Source organism: Phalangium opilio, unplaced genomic scaffold (assembly GCF_054372755.1).
Source record: "Phalangium opilio isolate 3A_F unplaced genomic scaffold, DU_Popi_V2 ptg000070l_1, whole genome shotgun sequence".
Classification (NCBI taxonomy): Eukaryota; Metazoa; Arthropoda; class Arachnida; order Opiliones; family Phalangiidae; genus Phalangium; species Phalangium opilio.
The window spans coordinates 4,748,459-4,770,482 of record NW_028324182.1 but is presented as its reverse complement, the minus strand read 5'-3'; the positions used below and the strand labels follow the sequence as shown (position 1 = coordinate 4,770,482).

The following is a 22,024-nucleotide window of genomic DNA, read 5'->3' as shown; positions in this document are numbered from 1 at the left end:
ATATTTCGTAGGCTTATTTATTCTGCCGATGTTTTCGAATATAAAAACGCTTGGAACGTTTTATTCTCTATTAAAGCCGAAAGAAATTTAAAGCGTTCAAATTTTCAAATTTTGCGTCATGAGTTGGCGGTGGGTGTTTTATTTTCTAACATGCGCCATATTTCAAATTCGGGCGGGAAATTCAAAAGTGCTAAAATCAAGAGTACTTGATCATTTTGATTACGATTCAAAATCAAATAAACTTTTTGACGATTTTGATGATATTTTAGACAACGTTGGTGAGACCTTTTGGAACCTCACTTTCAAGGTAAGTGAATTTTGCTTTCGAGTATTTGAAGGCAAGATGGATTTAATCCATTGTTTGTGGCAGTGGAGAAAACTAGCTCAGGACGTACTTGAGCGTTTTAAACAATTGTGTACTGCAAAAATATCCACTGGTCTTCCACCAAAAAGGTTTTTTAACGATCGCGCCTTATCACTGAGTACTTTTGACGCGAGACTTCAATGGGAAGATTGCGATTCCATTTCGAAAATTACTGATCAAGGCGCTTGTGGATCATGTTGGGTAATTAAAACCCTACAGAATTGCAATGCCGCGCTATTGTACGCGTTTTAACCTTAATTTGACCTCAAGGCAATTTCAGCGGCGCATGTAATGACCGATAGACTTTGTATTCATTCTGGTGGTAATGTGACGGACTACATATCCGCTCAAAATTTACTAACCTGTACAAATCTCGACAGTGGTGGGTCAGTTTCGGCTATCCTTACAATCACGCGACTACTGAGAATTGATTAGGGTGTTATTTCATTCTTAGCTGTCTGGGTGCTGACCCTGCAAACGCTTGGAGACAATATGAAACCCAAGGCATTACCACGGGAGGGTTTAATCCACCCGATGGTTGCCAACCTTATTCAGTCGAACCTTGTAACCATATTGGCACCATTCTTAGCATCGTGCCGCCATGTGGCGATCTGGCCACAACCCCAGAATGTCGAAAAGATTGCTTTGGTCAAGAAAGTGGGTCACCCATTAAACTGAAAGGTGACCTTTTTATAATTCTTTTAACAGCCGTCTTCAATACATTTTGCATGAATTTTTTTACAGCGCAACGAGTTTACCAGGTACTTAAAACTGCTGATATAATGAGGGAAATTACAGAAAATGGGCCAGTTCAAGCTACTATTATCGTATTTTCTTCTTTTGCTGGATACGTTTCTGGTATGTGCGCCCCTTTTTTCCCGATCTTACGAGACCGCCTATCAAGAAGTGATATCTAGTTTATTAGGGAGAAGGTATAAAATGCCTAAGTATTCACGCGCCATAGTCCCAGTCCCCCTTTCAAAATACAAGGGGGGACGTAAAAGGAGGTCGGGCTATTTCGCCTCTCCGCAGTCGGAAAATACGTAATTTTCGTCATTCGCGTCGCGCTGACGTGAGTTTTCAAGAACCCATGAGATGCCGGTTGTAATGTAGAGGCGTGGATTAACTCCGGACCTACGTTTGGACTGGAGATAAAGCTGGAAATGTGGCGAATTTATACCTTCTCTCTAATAAACTAGATATCACTTCTTGGCCTATCTTGGGGCAGATTTTCTAATACATAGTTTTCAGACTAGGAGGGTTGATACCATTTACAACAGGAGGCTAGGTGGCTTGGTACTGAACTTTATCCGCCAAACAGCATGGCCTCCTGTTGTAAATGTAATCAATCCTCCTTATCTGAAAACTATGTATATATATTTTATTTTAAGGGGTTTACCGTTGTCCAAGCTCAGACGCTCTGAAGGACCCGTTTTTGGGTTACCACGCGATACGTATTTTAGGATGGGGAGTGGAGGATGATGTCCCGTTCTGGCTATGTTCTAACTCTTGGGGAACGGACTGGGGAGAAGACGGTAATTATCATTTGATAATAAAAATAGGGGCTTGATACTTATTACCAGAAGTATATAATACTTCTCTATTATCCCCTTCTGTTATTACTTTGATCTGAAACACATTATTTTCTGGGTTTTTAAGGGTACTTTAAAATTAAGCAAGGTTCTGGCAAAACTGAATACGGTGAAGGTGAGTGTGGTATCGAATCTTACGTCTTGTCGGGTCTTCCTCAATTATAAATTCAAAACAAATGTAATATTAAATATATATTCATCATTTATTTGGTCGTATTGTGATGATGACTAGTTTTAACGCTCTACATTGTTAAGTATAAAACCTGCACTTTTATTCCGACAAAGAACGTTTAAGTTAATTTTCACGAAGTTAGTTCCCGAGAATTCCCGCACTCGGTTGAAGGAATTGACGTTTCTTCGACGGATAAGTTGACCGATAATTCAATTGCCGAGTCGTCGGCCGAAGAACGCGGTTCATCCGCGTTTCCCAATATATCAGCAACGTCCAAGATGGCTTGTCTATGAGATAGATGTTGCCAAAGTCCCGTGACCAGAGGATGTGAGGTCGGAAGATTTTCGTCTTCAACCAGGAAACGGATGGCTTCCTCCGCGCAAGCTCGGTATCCGGCTACTAACAAATCCCAATCAGGAACGCTGGCGCCCGAAGAGTCGTCTTCGCTGTGATCCTCCTCCCGATTTTCGTGCTCTTCGGAATGGCTAGCGTTTTCGACACTTAATTCCGATGATTGTTCATTTCCGCGCATAAATCCCGCTTCAACCGAACTGTCCTTTATCGTATTGTGAATCCATTCTTCCGTGTTTTGTCTCGAAGATCCGCTATCCGCTGTTTATACCCAAGATAAAGATAAGATCAAGATGAACGAAATATATTTTAGCAAACATAGACGCGGAACTTACCGTTTCCTTGTCTTGAATTGTCTTGGGATGAGAGGGAAAACATTGGAACGTTTTTCCGTTTCAGTTGTTATCTAATGATATTCGCTCTTATCGTTATCCATACCCGAGATTTAACACAGTTTCAGTGGGTTTTTATGGCAAATTTTAGCTCGCTTGCCTCCGAAACATACGCGGTTTCGGAGCTGCTGAATCTATTCTAAGCGTAGCATTTCGGAACTTGTAGGGTTATGGAGGAAGCTCACCAGCACATCCGGTTGGTTGGTACTAGCATGGGATCTGAAAAATCTCAAATAGCGACGGAGAATAGGGATACCCCTCGCTCGATATTTCTACCATAACGTGCTTGAAGCTGTAGTGCTTCTCCCAGATCTGGGAGAGGAGAGAGAGAGAACACGCTGCGAACAGAAGGAGAGTCTAGAAGTTGAGGAGCTGGCTTCAAAAAAATTAAAATAGAAACCGGAACAGACGGAGGATAAGGGCAGAAGGAAAAAAAAAATGCTCAAGGAAGGAGGTTACTGTAATTCCATTATTACACACAGGGAGAGTCGGGGTTAGGTCTACCGAGTATACCAACTTTGAAAGTTTTTATGGGGTAGACCGACCAAACCCTGTTTTTTTCCCGGACGTCTGGCTTGATTCAACAAACACTAAGGGAATACTGGGAGCGTTCTATCCCAAGTTTTTGAACTTGTACATCGGGATATCAAAGACCTTTAGGGTGTATAATGGGAATGCAAAAATAGGCCTACCCATCTGTTGGTTTAGAAAAAAAAAACCACGAGAAATAATACCCTCCCGATCTTTTTCTCATTAGTCGTATAAAATGAAGGTGGGAATAATAGAGAGGGGAAGAAACTGGTCTCGAACCTTGCCAGATTTCTTAATTATCGAAGGAGTTATTTAAGTTATAAAGGTGCGAGAGAAATAAATATTTTTTAACTTCGCAAATGACCTCCTAAAATTAAATTAATTTGCCTCGAGTCTTTCTATTTTAGTAGAGGTTTTTGAATATTTGATACATTGTTTTAACTTTGGTACTATTGAAATTTGAATCGAGTATAATTTGGATGAGGGGATGCAAAGGTAGAAAGGTTGTTAAATTGGACAAGGGCAGCCCAGCCGCGCGCGCCAGGTGACAGACTCCAAAATTCCAACAGATGCTGTTGTTCGATCGTTTCAGAGGCCAACCAGCCTCTCCCGCTTTTATCAATGCTTGAGAGAGGAGAGAGATTTAAAAGGAGGGAAAATACCAACTGGCTCGTGCCTCCAGTCTCCGAACATCTGTTTAATTCTTTGAGATAACGCTTCCGAAGGCTATGTGGGTGGATTTATATTCACCCGTTTACCTTATATTTCGGTATCCCCCAACATCACTTTGTTGGTTCTAATTAGATGAATAGTTTATAATATATTCATTTCGGCTCGTGCGGCGTGGTAAGTCAAGGGAAAAGAATAAGCTCCCCTCTTCCAAACACGCGTCTCTTTTCGTATTATTCCTGGAATCGAGGGCTTTAAATTTTTAAAGCATCTGCTCTTTTACCAATCAATCCATGCTAGAAAAAGGGTCTTAATCTTGGAAAAGGTCATATTCTCGGAGTGAAAAACAAGTGTTATTGAGATATTTTACTACTTTCTAAGATGGAAATAAAATATTATGGCCCTTGAAATACTCTAGAGCTTTATAATATGAAATATTTATATATGTTTGCGAATATTACAGGAAAATAACAAAACAAATCTGTAGCTTGGACTGTAACATAGCTTGTCAGCTTCATATTATATTTTATTTCACTTGGTTTTTAAACAAATAAATTCAACAAAATAATCAAATAATAAATTTAACAGTAATCTTCAACTATTTTAAATTATTTACTCAAGTTTTTCAAAAAAAAAAAAAAAAACTGAACGCCAAAACTATTTGGTCATCGTAAATGTGACTTTGAATTTTCGCGCGTACACAAATTGTTTCAACACCACACCACCTGTTGACCAACTGTCGAAGCTGCTACGTCGGCGAGTGGCGTGGTGCCGTAGTGTAACGTGGCAATTTAATCATGATTTTTTAGTAGTTTTAGTGCAAAGTCATCAAATTTTATTGACATTCCATCGATTTCTACAGTGGTTATTTAGTTTAAAACATTAACATTTAACGTTCAAGTTTGGTAAGTCTTTAAACAAATTATTAAATTTTACCCGAAGCCAAGGCTTAGGTATTGTCAATTTTGATTTCAAATTTGAAATTTGACCAAAACGTGTTTTTGACTTCTTGAGTTTTGGCATTTTAATAAATGGAAGATTTATAAAATTATTAATTAGAAATCATGAAGGCTTTGATTCTTGTTGGTGGATATGGAACGAGGCTTCGTCCTTTGACACTGAGCAAACCCAAGCCTCTGGTTGAGTTTTGCAACAAACCAATGATGATGCACCAAGTTGAAGCTCTTGTAGAAGCTGGCGTTAACCACGTTGTATTAGCGGTTAGCTATCGGGCAGAACAACTAGAACAAGAAATTAAATCGGAAGCTGAAAGACTAGGAATCAAAATATCCATATCCATGGAAGAAGAACCTTTAGGAACCGCTGGTCCTTTAGCCCTGGCTCGCCATTTACTTTGCACTGAAGATGGAGATGGGGACTCGTTTTTTGTTTTAAATAGCGACGTTATTTGCGAGTTTCCATTCAAATCTTTAGCCAAATTTCACAGAGACCACGGGAAAGAAGGAACTATAGTCGTAACGAGAGTTGAAGAGCCTTCTAAATACGGAGTTGTTATTTACGATGAATCTGGAAGAATCGACAGATTTGTTGAAAAACCCCAGGAATTTGTTTCAAACAAAATCAACGCTGGCCTTTACATGTTTAGTACCTCAGTTCTAAACAGAATTGAGTTAAAACCAACTTCCATCGAGAAAGAAGTCTTCCCTCAAATGGCGGAGGAAAAGCAACTATTCGCTTACGAATTACAGGGATTTTGGATGGATGTTGGACAACCCAAGGACTTCCTTACTGGAATGTGCATGTATCTTAACACGGTCAAGCACAATAAACCAGAAACTTTATATCAAGGAAGCGGTATAGTCGGCAATGTTTTAATAGATTCCTCAGCCAAAATTGGTAAAAATTGTCGGATAGGACCTAATGTAACAATTGGCCCCGAAGTAGTCATAGAAGATGGAGTGTGTATTAAGAGAAGCACTATTTTGAGATCGGCAATTATTAGATCTCATTCTTGGTTAGATTCCTGTATCGTTGGCTGGCGGTGTTTAGTTGGCCAATGGGTTAGAATGGAAAATATATCAGTTTTAGGAGAAGATGTAATTGTCAAGGATGAAACGTACATCAATGGGGGGAAGGTCTTACCTCACAAAGCCATTTCGGAGTCAGTTACCGAACCTCAAGTCATCATGTAAAAAAAGAGTGTGGCTTCCAAAAATCAATGATAAATCCAAATGAACATTATAGAAATATATTTTTCCATCTTTTTTTTTGCACATTACATTTTAATCACAAAATTTAAACTGAAAATACGGGGAAAAGGGCTAAATTCCTTTGAGTAACGAGTACTCAATTACTGCCATGATGAAATATATTGCAAAAACAATTCTCGCCTTAATTAATTAAATTAATATAATCTTCAATTGTGCTATATTGTTTTTGTTTTTTATATATAATTTATAATGGACAAATATAAATAAAATAAAATTAAATTAAGGAATTATAATTAATTTGCCACATTTAAAATATACCTTTATTAAATTACATTATTTTTAATTATTACCTTTTATAGAGTTTATACATTTAATATTTAAATAAGAAATCACAGTAAGCTCTGTTTATATCTTCCTGATAACATAAAAGGCGTATAATATTTTTACATATATAGTTTTATTTTCACAAAATAATATAATTTTCATCTTTGAGCAAAAGCTTTCAGAGTCATCAAAAATAATGGGGGGTAAAATATCCTGTTGGCAAATATAACTGCCACGGAGCTGTATTGTAGAAGGAGTAGAGACTCGTAGCTTCCCCTCTACTAAAAAAAGCTAGACCTTATTTGTCCATAAAAAGGGGGTATGAATTTTGACCCTCCCTCCAAACCTAGGCGAGCCAATGTAAACAATAAAGATGGCCGCGAGCTACGAACGTTCAGGAGGGTTAAGCCTCGGTCTTTTGCGTATTGAGTCCGAGTGACGGGAGTTTCTCAACGGTTTGCAAATCTTATTTAAATTTTTATTTTTACTATTATTTCTATTTATATTAATTATAATATGGAAAATATTCAAAGAATTAAGCCGGGAAAGAAGAAAACGGACGCCTTCTTTAAAACACGTGACGTCAGAGATTGTTTACATTGGCTCGGTATGCGCGAAAATTGTGCGTGGAGCACTAGTACGCTTATGTCTAGGCCCTACTCCTTCTACAATACAGCTCCGTGATATAACTGATAAGAAGGGTAATTTAATCCTAAAAGCACTCTAAAAGCCATAACTGATAAGATTTGAATTGAATTGATTTATTAATTAATCATGGTATCTTCGGGTACTCTAGAATATCGAACTCCGCTACTTAAATCCTTCTGACATCTTAACCATATCATAACAGCTGTGCTTAATAGTAACAAAATTAAAATAACTCCCATTGAGTAGATCACTGTTAATGCTGGGAAAAAAGTACCTTAATTAATATCTTAATTAATTTCAAATAAGGTCAAGAAATATTTATTTACCAGTTAATGAAAATTCATTGGGTTCTCCTTCTTGTAACCCACATTCTCTTGGCCAGTCATCGGGAACAGAGTCTTTAGTTAATCTTATAAATTGACCTAATGGACAATTCAATTCGCAACCAGGGATAATTAAGGGGTAAATTGGTTCTGAAGGGTCAATGGGGAAAGTGGTTCCATTTTTGTACATCACTTGAACTGTGTGATTATGAGGTCCATTTTCGTGCAATTCTATTAAAACAGTAGCGCAATAAGGAGGGGGAATTCTGTTGTAGACATTCATGGCACTTGTTAGGGCAGTTACAACAGTATCGTGCTAAAATTAAATTAAACACAAATTATAATTATAAATATTAATTAATTTAATTTAAGCCTAAAAGTTTTATTTTATTTACCGTTGAATATATGAAAAGCCTTTCTTTCAATTTCTTATTTTTGGTTGCTTTCATTTCCATTTTTTCAACTATATCCTTTAACAATGGACCTATATTTATAATTAACCAGTTAAATTAGTAGTTAAAAGAATTATTAATTATACAGGGTTCATACAACTTTTGGAAAACAAATTTCCCTGAGATTTTCAGGTTTTTCCCCATATACTTCCCTGAATTCTCCAGGTTTTTCCCGTATATGGAGCAAATGTTAACGAAGGAGGGGGGCAAATAGGAGTATTACATAATCAAAGGACATCTCCATATCTTTAGTAGAACCAGAGTTATGAGCCTCCAAAGTATAATGTAATGTTAATCCTATGGAGGGTATGTTTATGAACATTTTGCTTAATTACTCGGCCCCTGTTTGACGAAATCTCAAGTTTTTAGTATGATTGGATGGGGGGCAAATTGGACTATAACATACTCAAAGGACATCCCCGTATCTCTAATATAACCAGAGTTATGAGCCTCCAAAGCATAGTGTAATGTTAATCCTATGGAAGGAATGTTCACGAACATTTTGCTTAATTACTCGGCCCCTGTTTGTCGTAGCCCTACGTTTTTAGTATGGTTGTATGGGGGGCAAATAGGACTATAACATACTAAAAGGACATCGCCGTATCTCTCGTAGAACGAGAGTTATGAGCCTCCAAAGTATAGTGTAATGTTAATCCTATGGAGGGGATGTTTACGAATATTTTGCTTAATTACTCGGCCCCTGTTTGATGCAAATTTCCCTGATTTCCCTGAATTTTACTAAGAATTCTAAATTTCCCTGAATTTTCCCTGAAGTTTTTGTCAACTATTTATTTCCCTGATTTTTCCAGGTTTTCCCTGTTTTCCAGGTTTGTATGAACCATGTAATAATTAATTATCGTCTCTAACCTCCTTTTAATCTCTTAGCTAATGGGGTACTTAAGTCAATATAAAATTTAAATGATGATAATTCATCCATTTGGTCCCAAACTTGATTAGCCCATTCTGGAACTATTAATTGTTTTAATTTCTGCGGAGGATTAAACAAAAACAATCAATTAACAATTTTTACAGATTAAAAATGCAAAGGAACAAACAACAGGCACCTCAATTTTAAGTGTATCAAAAATATACGAAGCTTCTTGAAGATCATGTACTCTTTCGCCAGTGTTATTAGTTAGATATTGGAATAACGGTTGACTTTTTTTAATGTAATCTTGAACTAACGGGGTTTGATAGATTCTTTCCTTTTCTCTATCATACTCTGGGCAATCAGGAGTTAATGTCAAAATCTTTTAAAGGAAATGATAAAACGTTTTTTGTAGGACATCAAATTAATTAATAATTTATAATAATATTTTACGTTGTCTTCATCCTCAAATCTTGTATGAACAGGAATTGGTTGCCAAGTTAAGTTATTATTCCATACGTGTCTTCCAACAGGAGGATATAAGCCAGCCAAATTAGCCTCAACGCTGTCCAAGCATCGATTAACGTTTGAGCTATTAATTTTTGCCTCGTTGGGATCATCGGTTAAAAAGGATGAATAACGGTTTCTTAGATATTTTCCTAGTTCATACTGCTCGCTTTTTCCGACCTATTTAAAGTTAAATTTAACTTTAAATAATTCTTTCAGGTGGCTGAAAACTGTGTTATTACGTTAGTTAGTTCTCCTAATCCATCAGGAAAATTTGCTTCGGTATTGGGGTCATTTGGGTATAGTGTAATTGGAGCTCGATCCCCATGCCTGAAAATCTAGGAAAGGTTTACATACATTACAGGTGGTCACGTGATTAATTTATTAGCAATATTATCAAAAAAAAAATATATTTAATGTATAACGTTTTTTAACATTTACCACGAAAAGTTGCCGAAGAGTTGGATTTCCCTGGGCAAAAATTGCAAAAGTTAGAACAAGCAGGGTCCAACCGAGCATTTTTTTAAGTGTTTTTAACTTCCTCCAGAGTTTCTATTTAATTTAAAGCTAAAAATTTCAAATGTTAGGAATGTTTTTGATTGATATAATTATCAACATCATGGGATGTTTGCATAGTTAATGCAAACGAAAACATACGCCACTGCTGATAACACCGAATTTCCCGAAAGCTGTCCGACTACGCAAATTTTAATAGCGCTCGTGATTGGTTTATATTGAATTGGAGTCCCACCCCTTTCTCCCGCTTAAAAAAAAAACAATCGGAGCACGCCAAATTATTACGGAGTACGGACTCCAATCCGTGGTAGGTGTTTACTTACTAGTCCTATGACCTCCACCCCCAGTGCCCTTCGAAATGGCCGCTTTCGTGTCGGTTTCGGTTAGACTAAAATTGCACCCTTTCCATTGTTTTCGACCTATTTCTACAAGAAGTTTCGGAAATGTGTGTCAAAAATTAATTGCTGGGAAACCCTTCCCCAATAAAGTAAACGTTTTGCCTTATAGACGTCTTAATTTACGAGGCTCGAGACTAATTGAAAAACAGGTATGTTATTATTTTGTTATCAGATGTAAACAACAATTAAGAACCCCCGGATTTTCATGAGGCCTTGAAGCAACCTTTATATTTACAAAAGCCATAGAGAGCCGGCAAATTGACAAAATACCCCCTATGAAACGTCAGGCCCCACTTAATACCAATCGGGTGTCTGCACGTCTTAGATTTCCACTCCTCTGCTCACCATTTTGAGGGAAAGGGGAGGAGCCATTATTAAACCACACCCCACAAATGTAAACAATTAAGAACCCCCGGATTTTCATGAGGCCTTGAAGCAACCTTTATATTTACAAAAGTCATAGAGAGCCGGCAAATTGTCAAAATATCCCTTATGAAACGTCAGGCCACACTTAACCAATCGGGTTTTTTTTTTTTTTTTTTTGTTCCAGGTTTATTTATTTATTTAAGGGCTAGGGCTTAGTAGCCTTACAGCTCCAAAACACGCTTAAAAAGATAATTGATGATAGTACTTCTTAGTAGTCCCTTTTAGTTTTCCACTCCTCTGACCACCATTTTGAGGGAAAGGGGAGGAGCCATTATTAAACCACATCCCACTGACGTTTTGCCGATTTAAAATTACAAATTAATCGTAATTAAACACTTGTTAAGGTACCTGTCAAGATTATAAGTAAAATAAAAAATGCTGCCCCTCTTAGTTTTCCACTCCTCTGACCACCATTTTGAGGGAAAGGGGAGGAGCCATTATTAAACCACATCCCACTGACGTATTGCCGATTTAAAATTATAAATTAATCGTAATTATACACTTGTTAAGGTACCTGTCAAGACTATAAGTAAAATAAAAAATGCCAGGGAATGTTTCCATCCAGGAGCATCCAACCTTGTATCGTCACAAATTGGGGTTCCAGTTAAAGAAGTTACGGGATGGATGATTATCAAGCAAATGTTGGGCTATTTATGGCCAAAGGATAAAACTGGAATTAAATTAAGAGTCGTTGCTGCTGTTGGACTTTTAATAGGATCCAAAGTATGCATACTATTTTAACGTGTGCTCCATTCTCGTTATAAATTTAAATATAATTTAGGTTATTAATGTTGAAGTTCCTTTCATCTTTAAACACGCTATCGACCATCTCAATGCTCATACAGGCGATATACTGAGTTTTAATGATCCTGCCAGCTCAGTTTTTACAGTTGCAGTTGCACTTATGCTTGGATGTAAGAATATTCATACCTTATAGAGTGCTGTCAGAAGCGCCGGTGTGACGTCACCCATGCTGTTTTCCCATAAAGAAAAAACGGTAACTGTCATGGCCGCCCATTGCTAAAGGCAGGCTCGTGACGTTTAACCTTGGATCTGACGTCACAACTGACAGCACTCTATTGGAGTGGCTGATAATCAGCAATTACTTTTTTTTTTTCAGATGGAGGTGCCAGGGCAGGAGCTTCTCTTTTCAACGAATTACGGAACGCCGTATTTGCAAAAGTGGCTCATAATTCAATAAGAAGAGTAGCGAAGAACGTCTTCTTGCATCTTCACAACATGGACCTGAGTTTTCACTTAGCAAGACAAACGGGGGCCATGTCCAAGGTTATTGATAGAGGAACCCGGTAATTTTAATTAAAAAAAAACGTCACGAGACTAAGAAACTGAATCCTTATATTCTCCAGTGGTATCAATTTTGTCTTGACTGCTCTAGTCTTTAATATAGTGCCAACTGTTTTTGAAGTAACTCTCGTTAGCAGTATTTTGGTAATTAAAAATATAAAATTACTAAATTTGATCTTTAGATGATTTTAATTTTAACTTTAATTTTAACAAAATTCTTAATTGCAGTTTTACAAATTTGGCGGAAAGTTTGCGTTAGTTAGTTTAGGATGCATTGGTTCCTACGCAATTTACACTTTGGCCATTACTCAATGGAGGACAAAATTTAGAGTTGAAATGAATAAAGCCGATTCTGAAGCTGGGAGTAAAGCTATTGACTCTCTAATTAATTATGAAACTGTTAAAGTAATTATTGTTTAGTTTTAAAGGGAGGGTGAAGTAGAAAATCAAGTGATTTTTTATCGATTCTTTTACTAATTATAAGAGCAGTCTGCATAGTGAAACATTCAGGAAATACCAACTCCGAATGATTTTAAAATTCAAATTAGGTTCAGATTTTAAGGATAATTTTAAAGAAGGACCTCCGACCACTCGCGTAACGCCCTGCCTTTTTATTAACAAAATTATCGTGGCACGCTCCATGTCTCGCGCCACGATTATCACGTCGCGCGCGAATTTTATCAAATCTCGTGATAAATTTCATTCGGCATGGAACGTGCCACGAGAATTTTGTTAAATGGAAGGCAGGGCGTTACGCGATTGGTCGGAGGTCCTTATTTAAAATTATCCTCAAAATCTGAACCTAATTTGAATTTTAAAATCATTCGGAATTGGTATTTCCTGAATGTTTGACTATGCAGACTGGTCTTATAATTAGTTGAAGAATTGATAAAAAATCACTTGATATTCTACTTCACCCTCCCTTTAATAAGTTTTTAATCAATAGTATTAACCTTTTTATTGAATTTCAGTACTTTAATAACGAACGTTATGAGGCTGAAAAGTATGACAAAGTTTTGGCCAAATACGAAAGCGCGTCTTTAAAAACAACAACCAGTTTGGCATCTCTGAATTTTGGACAAAATGCCATTTTTAGCGTGTCTTTGTCGGCAATTATGATTTTAGCCGCTCAAGGAATTATGACAGGGACCATGACAGTCGGAGATTTAGTCATGGTTAATGGCTTATTGTTTCAGTTGTCATTACCCTTAAATTTTTTGGGTTCTGTTTATCGAGAAGTAAGACAATCTTTGCTCGATATGCAGAGTATGTTTGGACTTCTAGGCTTGGAACCTGCCATTAAGGTTTATTTTAAAAATTACCGTGGTCATGTGGGGATGTTTTTGATCAGGATTTTTAAATTTTTAGAATAAACCTCATGCTCCGTTGCTTCACATTATGCCTTCTGAAGCTGCTGTCAAATTTGAGGATGTTTGCTTCGAATACGTTGAGGGTCAACCAATTTTACAAAATTTAAATTTCACAGTTCCTGCTGGTCAAAAAGTGGCCTTAGTTGGCGGTAGTGGCAGTGGGTAATTAACTAACTAATTATAAATTTTAAGTTTTTAATTCTAATATACCCTGTTTTCAACTCTTTTACGTTAATTAAAGGAAATCTACAGTAATTCGTCTACTTTATCGTTTTTTCGATCCGCAACAAGGCCGTATTTTGATTAACAATAAAGATATAAGAGATTTAGATATTGAAAGTGTCCGTAAAGCAATCGCGGTCGTTCCTCAAGACGCTGTACTTTTTCACAACACTATTCTCTATAATCTACATTATGGCGATTTTGCCAGAACATTGGAGGATGTTTATGAAGCGGCGCGTATGGCGGAAATTCACGATTCGATATTGAGATGGCCAAAACAATATGAAACGCAAGTCGGAGAACGTGGGCTTAAACTTTCGGGTATTATTATTATTTTTAATCAAAAGTGGATGAGGGGAAAAGTATGAAAATGGCCAAAAGTCGCGAGTCATCAGAGTTTTGCCGTAGTTGGCCGTTTTATAGGCGTAGCTATACTGGGACTGTTCACTCCCTTAAAATAGGTCTTGTGTTAATTCGCGGTTAGTCGGTTACCGTCGTCTGCTATTTTGTATGCTAGAACTTACTCGATTTGTGTTTGTAGTCAGGACAGAGTAGCTGGTAATGTTTTAAAAGGTATTTGAAGGTATAATATGGATTTAAGTAAGATTTTCAAAGCAATAGAAAAGCACATTAAACTAGATACGTTTAAAACAAATCTCAGTAATTTAGCTATAGCGCGAGCAGCTTGCGTCGTGATGCGCGTGATCGAGTGGGTTATGGTTAAATCAAGGAGCATAAATGTCTGAACTACTTTCAATCGCGAGTTTGCAAATCTATCAGTCACTAGTAAACTAAATAGTTATTGGCGAAACTTTGATGTCCGCGTTTTTTAACACAGACTCTATGGCCATTGTCATACTTTCCCTCTCATCCACATTTGTTTTAATGTTAAGATATATTTTAAAGTTAATGCTATTTTAATTTTAAGGAGGAGAAAAGCAAAGAGTAGCTATAGCTCGCGCTATTCTTAAAAATAGTCCTATATTTGTATTTGACGAAGCCACATCATCTTTGGACTCTTTAACCGAACACGTTAGTTTGAAAACACCTTCAACCCCTTTAAATATCATTTGAAATTAATTAATTCATTTCTTTTAATTACAGAAAATCTTAACAGCATTAAATAGAGCGGCGGAAGGTCGAACTTCAATTTGCATCGCGCACAGACTTTCAACTGTCGTAGATGCCGATGAAATTTTCATTTTGGAAGGAGGTAAAGTGGCTGAAAGAGGGAATCACGCCGCGTTGCTTAAAAATCCATTGTCTTTATACACCCGTCTTTGGAATCAACAACATCAAATCAAATAGATATCGAATTGTCAATCATAGTTGAAATTATAAAATTATAGTTTATTTATGATGTACGATTATAATTTAAAAAGAAACAACTAATAGTTGTTGGATGAATATTAAAATTTTAAAAAGATGTTACATTTATTAAACCTGGCGGTGTTTATTTATTTCTATCATTAATAATGGATCCTCCCCTTTTCCTCAACATGGCTGATTAAGGAGGGTCTGAGGGAGGTGGTTTTATAATGGATCCTCCCCTTTCCTCAACATGGCGGAGTAAGGTGGGGATAATGTTGAATAGAAGAGATTTTTCAGGCGTAATCTGATTGAAAAAAACTATATCGACGCCAAAACTGAAGTAATTAACGAAGTAATGTACCAACTTATAAGGTATTTACTTCTATCAAGTTGATATAAGTAGGAGGGACCAAGGGAGGTGGTTTAAAAATGGATCCTCCCCTTTTCCTCAACATGGCGGATTAAGGAGGGGCTGAGGGAGGTGGTTTAATAATGGATACTCCCCTTTTCCTCAACATGGCGGAGTAAGGAGGGGCTAATGTTGAATAGAAGAGAATTTTTCAGGCGTAATCTGAAACAAAATAACTACATCGACGCCAAAACTGAAGTAATTAAGACAGTAACGTACCAACTTATAAGGAATTTAAAAATTGCGGGTTTTAATATAACTAACAGATGGCGCTGGGTGCGATGGTGGCGGCGTAATTTTTGGCCAACACCCTTGACGCGACGCGTTTGATCTTTTACCGCAATATCATTTCGCAGTAATGGCGGCACTTTGGAATGTGACAGGTGATTTAAATTCTCCCGATAACATGAACCAGCTTCCTGAAGATTTAAAGTCCAAGCTAATGGTAATTATAACAAATTTCTAACGAATCTATGTTCAAAAAGGGTGGCACTCATCCGTATTTTCTAAAGATCCTTTGCATGAATCATTTTCCGATTTACTTCCCATGAGTCATGCCTATGCCATAAGTTTTCCATAATCAATAATTAATTAATAAATTTGCAGCTAATTGATTGCGAATTGTTGTATGGAAAAGATGATTGGTGGATGTCGGAAGTTTTGTTTACTCCTAGTGAATATCATTTAGATTTTTTGCAATGGATACTAACAAAGTATGTTAATTACTTTCACGCTTAATTAAAAGTGATGGGCTTCTTTTATTTCCTCTCATTTTACATTATATTAATTTACGTAGCTTTAACGAATCGTTAGAAAAATATTTCAAACAACCGCAGTCCAATTTAGACAGCCCTCACGAGGTTCAAGCTCAGAGAATTCTTAAGCTTTGTTCCAATTTGGGTTTATGCGATGCAAAAGATGAAAATCTAATAAAGGTGCATTCATTAAAGGACAAATCATGGATAAAGAATGCGTGTGAGGAAATTTGTTTTCACTCTACAGGATAGGCAACTCCCTATCTCGAACGACAGCTTATTCTGTATATACTCTGTTACAACATCGGTTGTCAGCACGCGCAAAGCTGTTTCTTTATGTAACGTAGCTTTGTACGTGCTGTCAAAAGACAAAAGACAAAAAACTTCAGGATCTTCAGGATTTAAAATATCCGCGAGTTTTTTATTTCGAGTGCACGGACCTCTAGGCTTTAGTTTCAAATAAGTGTGAAATTACCTACAGCCTACTACACGTATTTGAAACTAAGGCCTAGAGGTCCGTGCACTCGAGCTAAAAAACTCGCGGATATTTTAAATCCTGAAGATCCTGAAGTTTTTTGTCTCTTGACAGCACGTACAAAGCTACGTTACATAGAGACCTAGCTTTGCGCGTGTTGACAACCGATTTTGTAACAGAGTATATACAGAATAAGCTGTTGTTCGAGATAGGGAGTTGCCGATCCTGTAGCGTGGAAATAAATTTCCTCACGCGCATTCTTTATCCATGGACAAATTAATTAGAGCTTTAAATACTTATCATTAATGGTCATCTTAGGGGAAAGCTCCTTACAACCAGCTTTTGAGCTTTTGGCAACATCTTATTGATATTTTCCTAATTAAAACTCAACGTCATAAAGTCAAACTTGACTATGAATGTTCTCCAAAAAATTGCCTTTTTTCATCCAAAGGGTAAAGGCTTTATTTGGATTTTTCGTTTTGAAATGAAATCCGCCATTAGTTTAAGAGAAATTTTGCAAATATCCTTTATTAATCTTTTAAGCAGCCATTCTTTGGAAAAACAATTAAATACAAATACAAAAATGTTGAATTCCATTTGTGAAAGAAATTTCTACGGTAACGAAGCGTTCAAAGTGAACTCCAACATTATTCCCAGTGATCTCTTGAAGAAAATGTTAGTCTGTCTATCTGATAGAGTTGAGAGATTTTATTTTGGTTGAGATTTGTTCTATTATCTATAGGAACCTTCAAAATGAAATCCCAAATGGAGAAACTCTTAAAAGCAATTTTTCTACGGTTATGAATAATTACGCTTGGCAGCAACAAGAGGTTGAAGAAATGAAGAAAAACGCGAATTACAACATTTTTGCTGAGAAAGACGCGACTTCTACCAACATCACGCAACAAAACATCAACTTGGTTCTTTCTGATTTGGAGAAAATGGCTCTCCAATTTACACGTTGTCACGAAGATTTGAAACCTTGGTTGATATCGGAGAAGCAGTCAAAATTCACGTCTTTAGGTCAAAAGTTTCAAGAAGCCTGTGATAAACTCCAAGAGTTTACAAATGTAAATAATAATACGGTTTAAAGTTAAATATTCAAGGAAATTTTCTAATTATAAATTCAAACAGGCATTAAACCAACTTTCGAGCCTGAAAACGAATTATGAGGAGTTGGATAACATTGATAAATCTACTAAAAATGATGCGGAGCATTACATTATTAAAGATTATTTTGGTAAGTTATTAATTATTTTTAATTTTATCGAGTTAATTTTCATTTAATGTAGGTCCAGCTTGCGACATTTTGACCTAAAATGGAAATTATTGACTAAATGTTGAAGAAGATACAACATTAAAAGCATTTTGATGTAGATTTTTATTTTGCTTGTACAAATTGGACATTTACTATTGTGATATTTTTCGTATACTTTTTTGTTATTGTAGTGCAAATTTTTTTATTGAAAATTGATTTTATTTCATTAAAAGCACAATAAAAATAATATTCTACCATTTATTCTTAATATTTTTTTTTTTTTTTGGGAGGGTTTCAATGCGAGTGGGTCAGTGTACCTTGGCAAGGATGTGATTATACAGGTTGCAGTACGTGTGTAAGCAGGGGAATGAAATGAGGTTTACTTGGGAGGTGATGGACGGGGTGTGGGGGTCAAGTCACCTCCGGCGGACACGGGCAGTCGGCACTTATAGGGTAGGATCGCCGACATGTGTCTTATTCCCTCAAACTTTGCCGCCCAGAAGCTTGGCTTACAGGAGTGCGCCACACTCCCGGCTTATTCTTAATTTCGTATTAAGTTGAAGACTTTAACGTGATGTACTTCTACACTTAAAACGTGAGTCATGGCCATGACCTCGAAGCTTATGACCTTCGGGGTTAGCGGTAGCCGGTAAGCCAAAAATAAACGGCCGACCAATACCCTATATTGGTTGTGTATTGGTAATGTTGAAGTTGGCCGTAGCTACCAAGTTGAAAAATTACCGGCGGCGCGCTAACGGCCGACCAAAACCCCTATATTGGGTATTGGTAATGTTGAAGTTGGCCGTAGCTACCAAGTTGAAAAATTACCGGCCGCGCGCAAACCGTGGTCGTATCGTCGGTGACGGTTAAAGTATCATAGCTAAGAAGGTAGTAACGTATGAAATAACTTAAATTTCACTAAACCCTGGTCCATGAAATGAGACGGGACGTGTTCTTTGTATGCATGTTTTTTCGAAATTCTGTCAAAGCTTCACGTTTTAAGACAACTTAAAATGTAAAGGGATAAAATATCCACTAAGCCTTGGTTCATGAAACGAGACACCTGTCACGTGACGTGTTCTTTGTAAGTTGTAACCCTAATTTTTCGAAATTCTGTAAAGTTAAAGCATCGGGTTTTAAGACAGAAACAAAATATGTAAAGTAGGCCTAGGTATTATAATTACAGCACTTAAAGTATTATCCACGCTTGATTTTGCGTTGAAACGTCAAGGTTAATGTTTCAAAAAAGAAATTGCGCTAAATAATATAATATAACTATCTTTTGTTAATGGGAGCGTATAACAGTCTGTAGGGCATTACGTTCTAAATTAATTGTTAGTTCCTTTAGGGTGTTAATTAGTTTTTATCTTAATGTATTCTTACGGAATTCGTTTAGTATTCGCGTGAAGGACGTTACGTTTTCTCTGAAGGTGTGGTTGATGAAGTGGTTTTTATTTTCCCTAAATATTTCAGAAAGAGACGGATGTCTTTGTTTCTTTTGAAAACATCCTCGCATTTTGTCAAGGGAAAGGAAGGAACGGACGATTTTGCATTTTGCCCAACAGGTAGGCCTGATTTTGAAATTATCGCTTAGTTAATTTTAATGAGGGTTTGGATTTTTTTTTCACTCTGATTTAAATTATTTATTTAAAAAGGGATAAGGGCTAATATTATTGTCATATATTGTGATGTACAATAATGAAAGAATAGTACAATGAAGTAAGGGCGCGAAACTATTGACAAAATGGTACCACCTATAGCTTGTTGGGGTATCATACGTGTAGCGACAAATCACGGAAAGGGGGGTTATCCGCGCATTTTGCGGCGGAGTTCTAACGGCTCTAAACAATACGATTCGTACCATTGTATCATAAGTGTAGAGAAATTCTTAATTCGGGTTTAGTGGCTTATTCCCGTACCGAGATTTATTTTTTGCGGGTATAAAGGGAATGCCATTCTCGGACCCTTTTCATTGGAGCAGCTAGTAGCGGCGGCGAAAATTTTATACGGAGCATGATCTAGCTGGAAAGTCGACGTCGACGCCTATACGTATAGGGGGGGACTAGCAGCTCGCTGCTGGATCTATTTTGCGGGAAGCTTCATCCGCATAGAGCTATAGTCTACGCAGTGAATCCCCATTTTCCCCTTCCTCCTCCAGCAGTCTCTAGTTTTCTCTCTCCATCCCCTACTCCGTAGTAAAAGAGATCTTGTATCGTCTTTCTACGAACGAATCCGTTATAGTGGGAGAGAAGAGAAGTCCGCGCTCTATCGATTCAAGGCGCGTTACCCCTGGTTACCGGGTTGGTTTCCTTGGCAACAGGATCCTCCGCAACTTCCTCATCCCATCTTCTTCCACCTTCTCGTCCCTCGCCCCCCTTTTCCTCCCGCTCTCCGGCTTCCTCGCCGCCGTCACCATCCTCGCTCTTTCTGCCCTCTATTTCGGATACCGTCATTTCGCTATATAGGAGCCGCGCGGTACTCCCCAGAAACATGGAGGAAGGCTGAGATCTCCATCGCTCGTGAATTGGAAAAAGCGGCCACAGCCACCAGCCAGGACTTTGTCCGCCGCGAGCATCTCGATTTTTTAAGAAACACTACCTTTTCTCGGACTTTAAATCGACTTTGTTCTATCGGAACCGTCGCTATAATCGCGTGGGTCCGTCAGTTTTAATTTTCACGGTCGCGATTCTGCCATTAAACCGGGATTGTCACGAGGTCGAAGACGGAAAAGTGACCGCGAACCCAACCACCAGTCTCGTCGTTCACCCCTTTTTGGTTTTACGTCGAATCATCGAGCTTGAATTGGTCAACCTATTTCTTTTACCACGGTTGTATATCTGATCTCTACACCACGAGTTTCTGAACTATGACTGTTGTACGCTTGGACCGGCGTTTCGCCTCGTCTTTCTTCAGTATCGAACCTCTTTTACTACTACAACTACGACAACGAGTACTAGCCGGCGAAGCAAAGGCCTAAATCTGTTGGCTTTACCAATCTCGAATGCCGCAAAGTATTCGAGCCATCCAACTAATAATTAACTCTTAACTATCAGCCCTCGCGATTTATTCAAGTTTTCTTTTTTGGGGTTTATAACAGGTAGGAATATGAACCTTTTCTACCGGTGTTTATATATACATCTTAGTCCATCCGCAATTCCTCTTGAACCTCCTGCATTCCATCACGCCTCCTTCCCATTATCCATCCCTTAGTTTCATCACGAATGCCATCTTTATCATTCGTGACTTTTACACCCGAATACGAGAATTGGGGAACGCGTTTCGTTGGGCCTACTATCAGACTCGTACTGGTGGCCGCCATTACCACCGTGTCTTTTAGAGCGCGTTACATTCCCGTTAGTGACGTAAATTACGTTTAAAATGTAATAGATACGCTCATCGAGAGATCTTTACGTTCTTTCCTTTTGATCTTATCCTCTTTGACATTCCCTTCTCTTTTCTTATATCACGTTTCTTGTCTAGTGATACTATACTTTTTGTTTGTTAAGTGGTTGGCCATCGGACCCCAGCATAGTCGAGTAACGATTCAATAGCAGCGTGCGACCTTTTTCGCGAGTTAACATCGTTAGGTGTGGGTGGGTCTATCGTTTCCAGTTTTGTCTCTTCTAGCGCTGATTGGTCATACCTTCAATTATATCATTGTTAGTAGTATAGAACGAGGGCTAATCACTCCTTACACCCATTACGGATTACGCGTAATAATATTACCACTGTCTGTCAATCAAGATGCTTTCAAAGTTTTCGCTTAATGTGGTAAATAATACACCTAGTGAATTGTCCCTCGCTGTAGAACTTTAATTCTCACACCCAAACTTGTTAAGTTAGCTCGCTAGCTAAGGCTATACACCGCTCCTTCTAGTTCACATGCTTCGCGGTCATTTATATGAACCAGCAAAACAAAAAAAAACAAAAAAACTTGGAGTTCTCTGAAAGAAAGTTGTATTTTTGGAAGCGAGGTTCCGTTCATTCCATATAATAATGAATTTTAATATGACTTTACGATAACGGCGCCTCCGGTAATGTATTTGTGTTTCTTTTATCAGCTGCCTGATTCTTAATTATTCCATTATTTCGTGTCGTGTCCACTAAAAGGACTGGAAAAGTATAGAAACGTACGATTTACTCGTACAAAAAATATACTTAAATAATAGATCAGTCTAGGAAAAACCCGTGTACCCGCGGCCGCGTTACTAAGAA

At 37.6% G+C, this 22,024-nt stretch overlaps 7 protein-coding genes across 16 annotated transcripts in view; 5 read left to right on the top strand and 2 right to left on the bottom strand.

Annotated features, from left to right (window-relative positions):
* Positions 1-86: 86 nt before the first annotated feature.
* LOC149661220 (cathepsin B-like) lies at positions 87-2,121 on the top strand. Its single transcript, XM_089842677.1, has 6 exons — positions 87-565; positions 635-750; positions 819-1,045; positions 1,109-1,222; positions 1,756-1,899; positions 2,024-2,121. Exons 1-6 carry the CDS (start codon positions 119-121, stop codon positions 2,119-2,121), a joined length of 1,146 nt encoding a protein of 381 aa, XP_089698803.1. The 5' UTR covers positions 87-118.
* A 14-nt stretch (positions 2,122-2,135) lies between these two features.
* LOC149661219 (uncharacterized) lies at positions 2,136-4,237 on the bottom strand. Its single transcript, XM_089842676.1, has 2 exons — positions 2,815-4,237; positions 2,136-2,740 (listed from the first exon to the last, which is right to left on the bottom strand). Exons 1-2 carry the CDS (start codon positions 2,855-2,857, stop codon positions 2,259-2,261), a joined length of 525 nt encoding a protein of 174 aa, XP_089698802.1. The 5' UTR covers positions 2,858-4,237; the 3' UTR covers positions 2,136-2,258.
* A 375-nt stretch (positions 4,238-4,612) lies between these two features.
* On the top strand, positions 4,613-6,247 carry Gmppb (GDP-mannose pyrophosphorylase B). Its single transcript, XM_089842673.1, has 2 exons — positions 4,613-4,976; positions 5,131-6,247. The coding sequence occupies exon 2, from the start codon at positions 5,136-5,138 to the stop codon at positions 6,222-6,224; it is 1,089 nt and encodes a 362-aa protein (XP_089698799.1). The 5' UTR covers positions 4,613-4,976; positions 5,131-5,135; the 3' UTR covers positions 6,225-6,247.
* A 519-nt stretch (positions 6,248-6,766) lies between these two features.
* LOC149661217 (prostatic acid phosphatase-like) lies at positions 6,767-10,219 on the bottom strand. Its single transcript, XM_089842672.1, has 10 exons — positions 10,204-10,219; positions 10,022-10,127; positions 9,806-9,931; positions 9,607-9,702; positions 9,311-9,544; positions 9,054-9,239; positions 8,857-8,977; positions 7,933-8,021; positions 7,541-7,853; positions 6,767-7,473 (listed from the first exon to the last, which is right to left on the bottom strand). The coding sequence occupies exons 3-10, from the start codon at positions 9,881-9,883 to the stop codon at positions 7,331-7,333; spliced, it is 1,260 nt and encodes a 419-aa protein (XP_089698798.1). The 5' UTR covers positions 9,884-9,931; positions 10,022-10,127; positions 10,204-10,219; the 3' UTR covers positions 6,767-7,330.
* Positions 10,135-15,043, top strand: LOC149661216 (iron-sulfur clusters transporter ABCB7, mitochondrial-like). Its single transcript, XM_089842671.1, has 11 exons — positions 10,135-10,427; positions 11,215-11,427; positions 11,486-11,618; positions 11,825-12,011; positions 12,072-12,153; positions 12,238-12,414; positions 12,981-13,313; positions 13,378-13,541; positions 13,621-13,922; positions 14,530-14,633; positions 14,706-15,043. The coding sequence occupies exons 1-11, from the start codon at positions 10,239-10,241 to the stop codon at positions 14,907-14,909; spliced, it is 2,088 nt and encodes a 695-aa protein (XP_089698797.1). The 5' UTR covers positions 10,135-10,238; the 3' UTR covers positions 14,910-15,043.
* A 564-nt stretch (positions 15,044-15,607) lies between these two features.
* On the top strand, positions 15,608-18,070 carry LOC149661215 (HAUS augmin-like complex subunit 7). 2 transcript variants are annotated; one of them, XM_089842650.1, is made up of 8 exons: positions 15,608-15,766; positions 15,928-16,034; positions 16,118-16,256; positions 16,870-17,003; positions 17,098-17,226; positions 17,294-17,621; positions 17,686-17,791; positions 17,844-18,070. In XM_089842650.1, the coding sequence occupies exons 1-8, from the start codon at positions 15,680-15,682 to the stop codon at positions 17,867-17,869; spliced, it is 1,056 nt and encodes a 351-aa protein (XP_089698776.1). In that variant the 5' UTR covers positions 15,608-15,679; the 3' UTR covers positions 17,870-18,070. The 2 variants fall into 2 exon arrangements, with proteins under 2 accessions (XP_089698776.1, XP_089698775.1); XM_089842649.1 differs by having other exon boundaries at positions 17,095-17,226.
* A 554-nt stretch (positions 18,071-18,624) lies between these two features.
* sif (guanine nucleotide exchange factor still life) overlaps positions 18,625-22,024 on the top strand; it is a 98,484-nt gene continuing 95,084 nt past the window's right edge. For all 9 annotated transcript variants that reach the window (XM_089842615.1, XM_089842616.1, XM_089842610.1 and 6 more), the window contains exons 1-2: positions 18,625-18,893; positions 19,283-19,374. The gene's annotated coding sequence lies outside the window, so the exon portion shown is untranslated. The remainder of the gene's footprint in view (positions 18,894-19,282; positions 19,375-22,024) is intronic.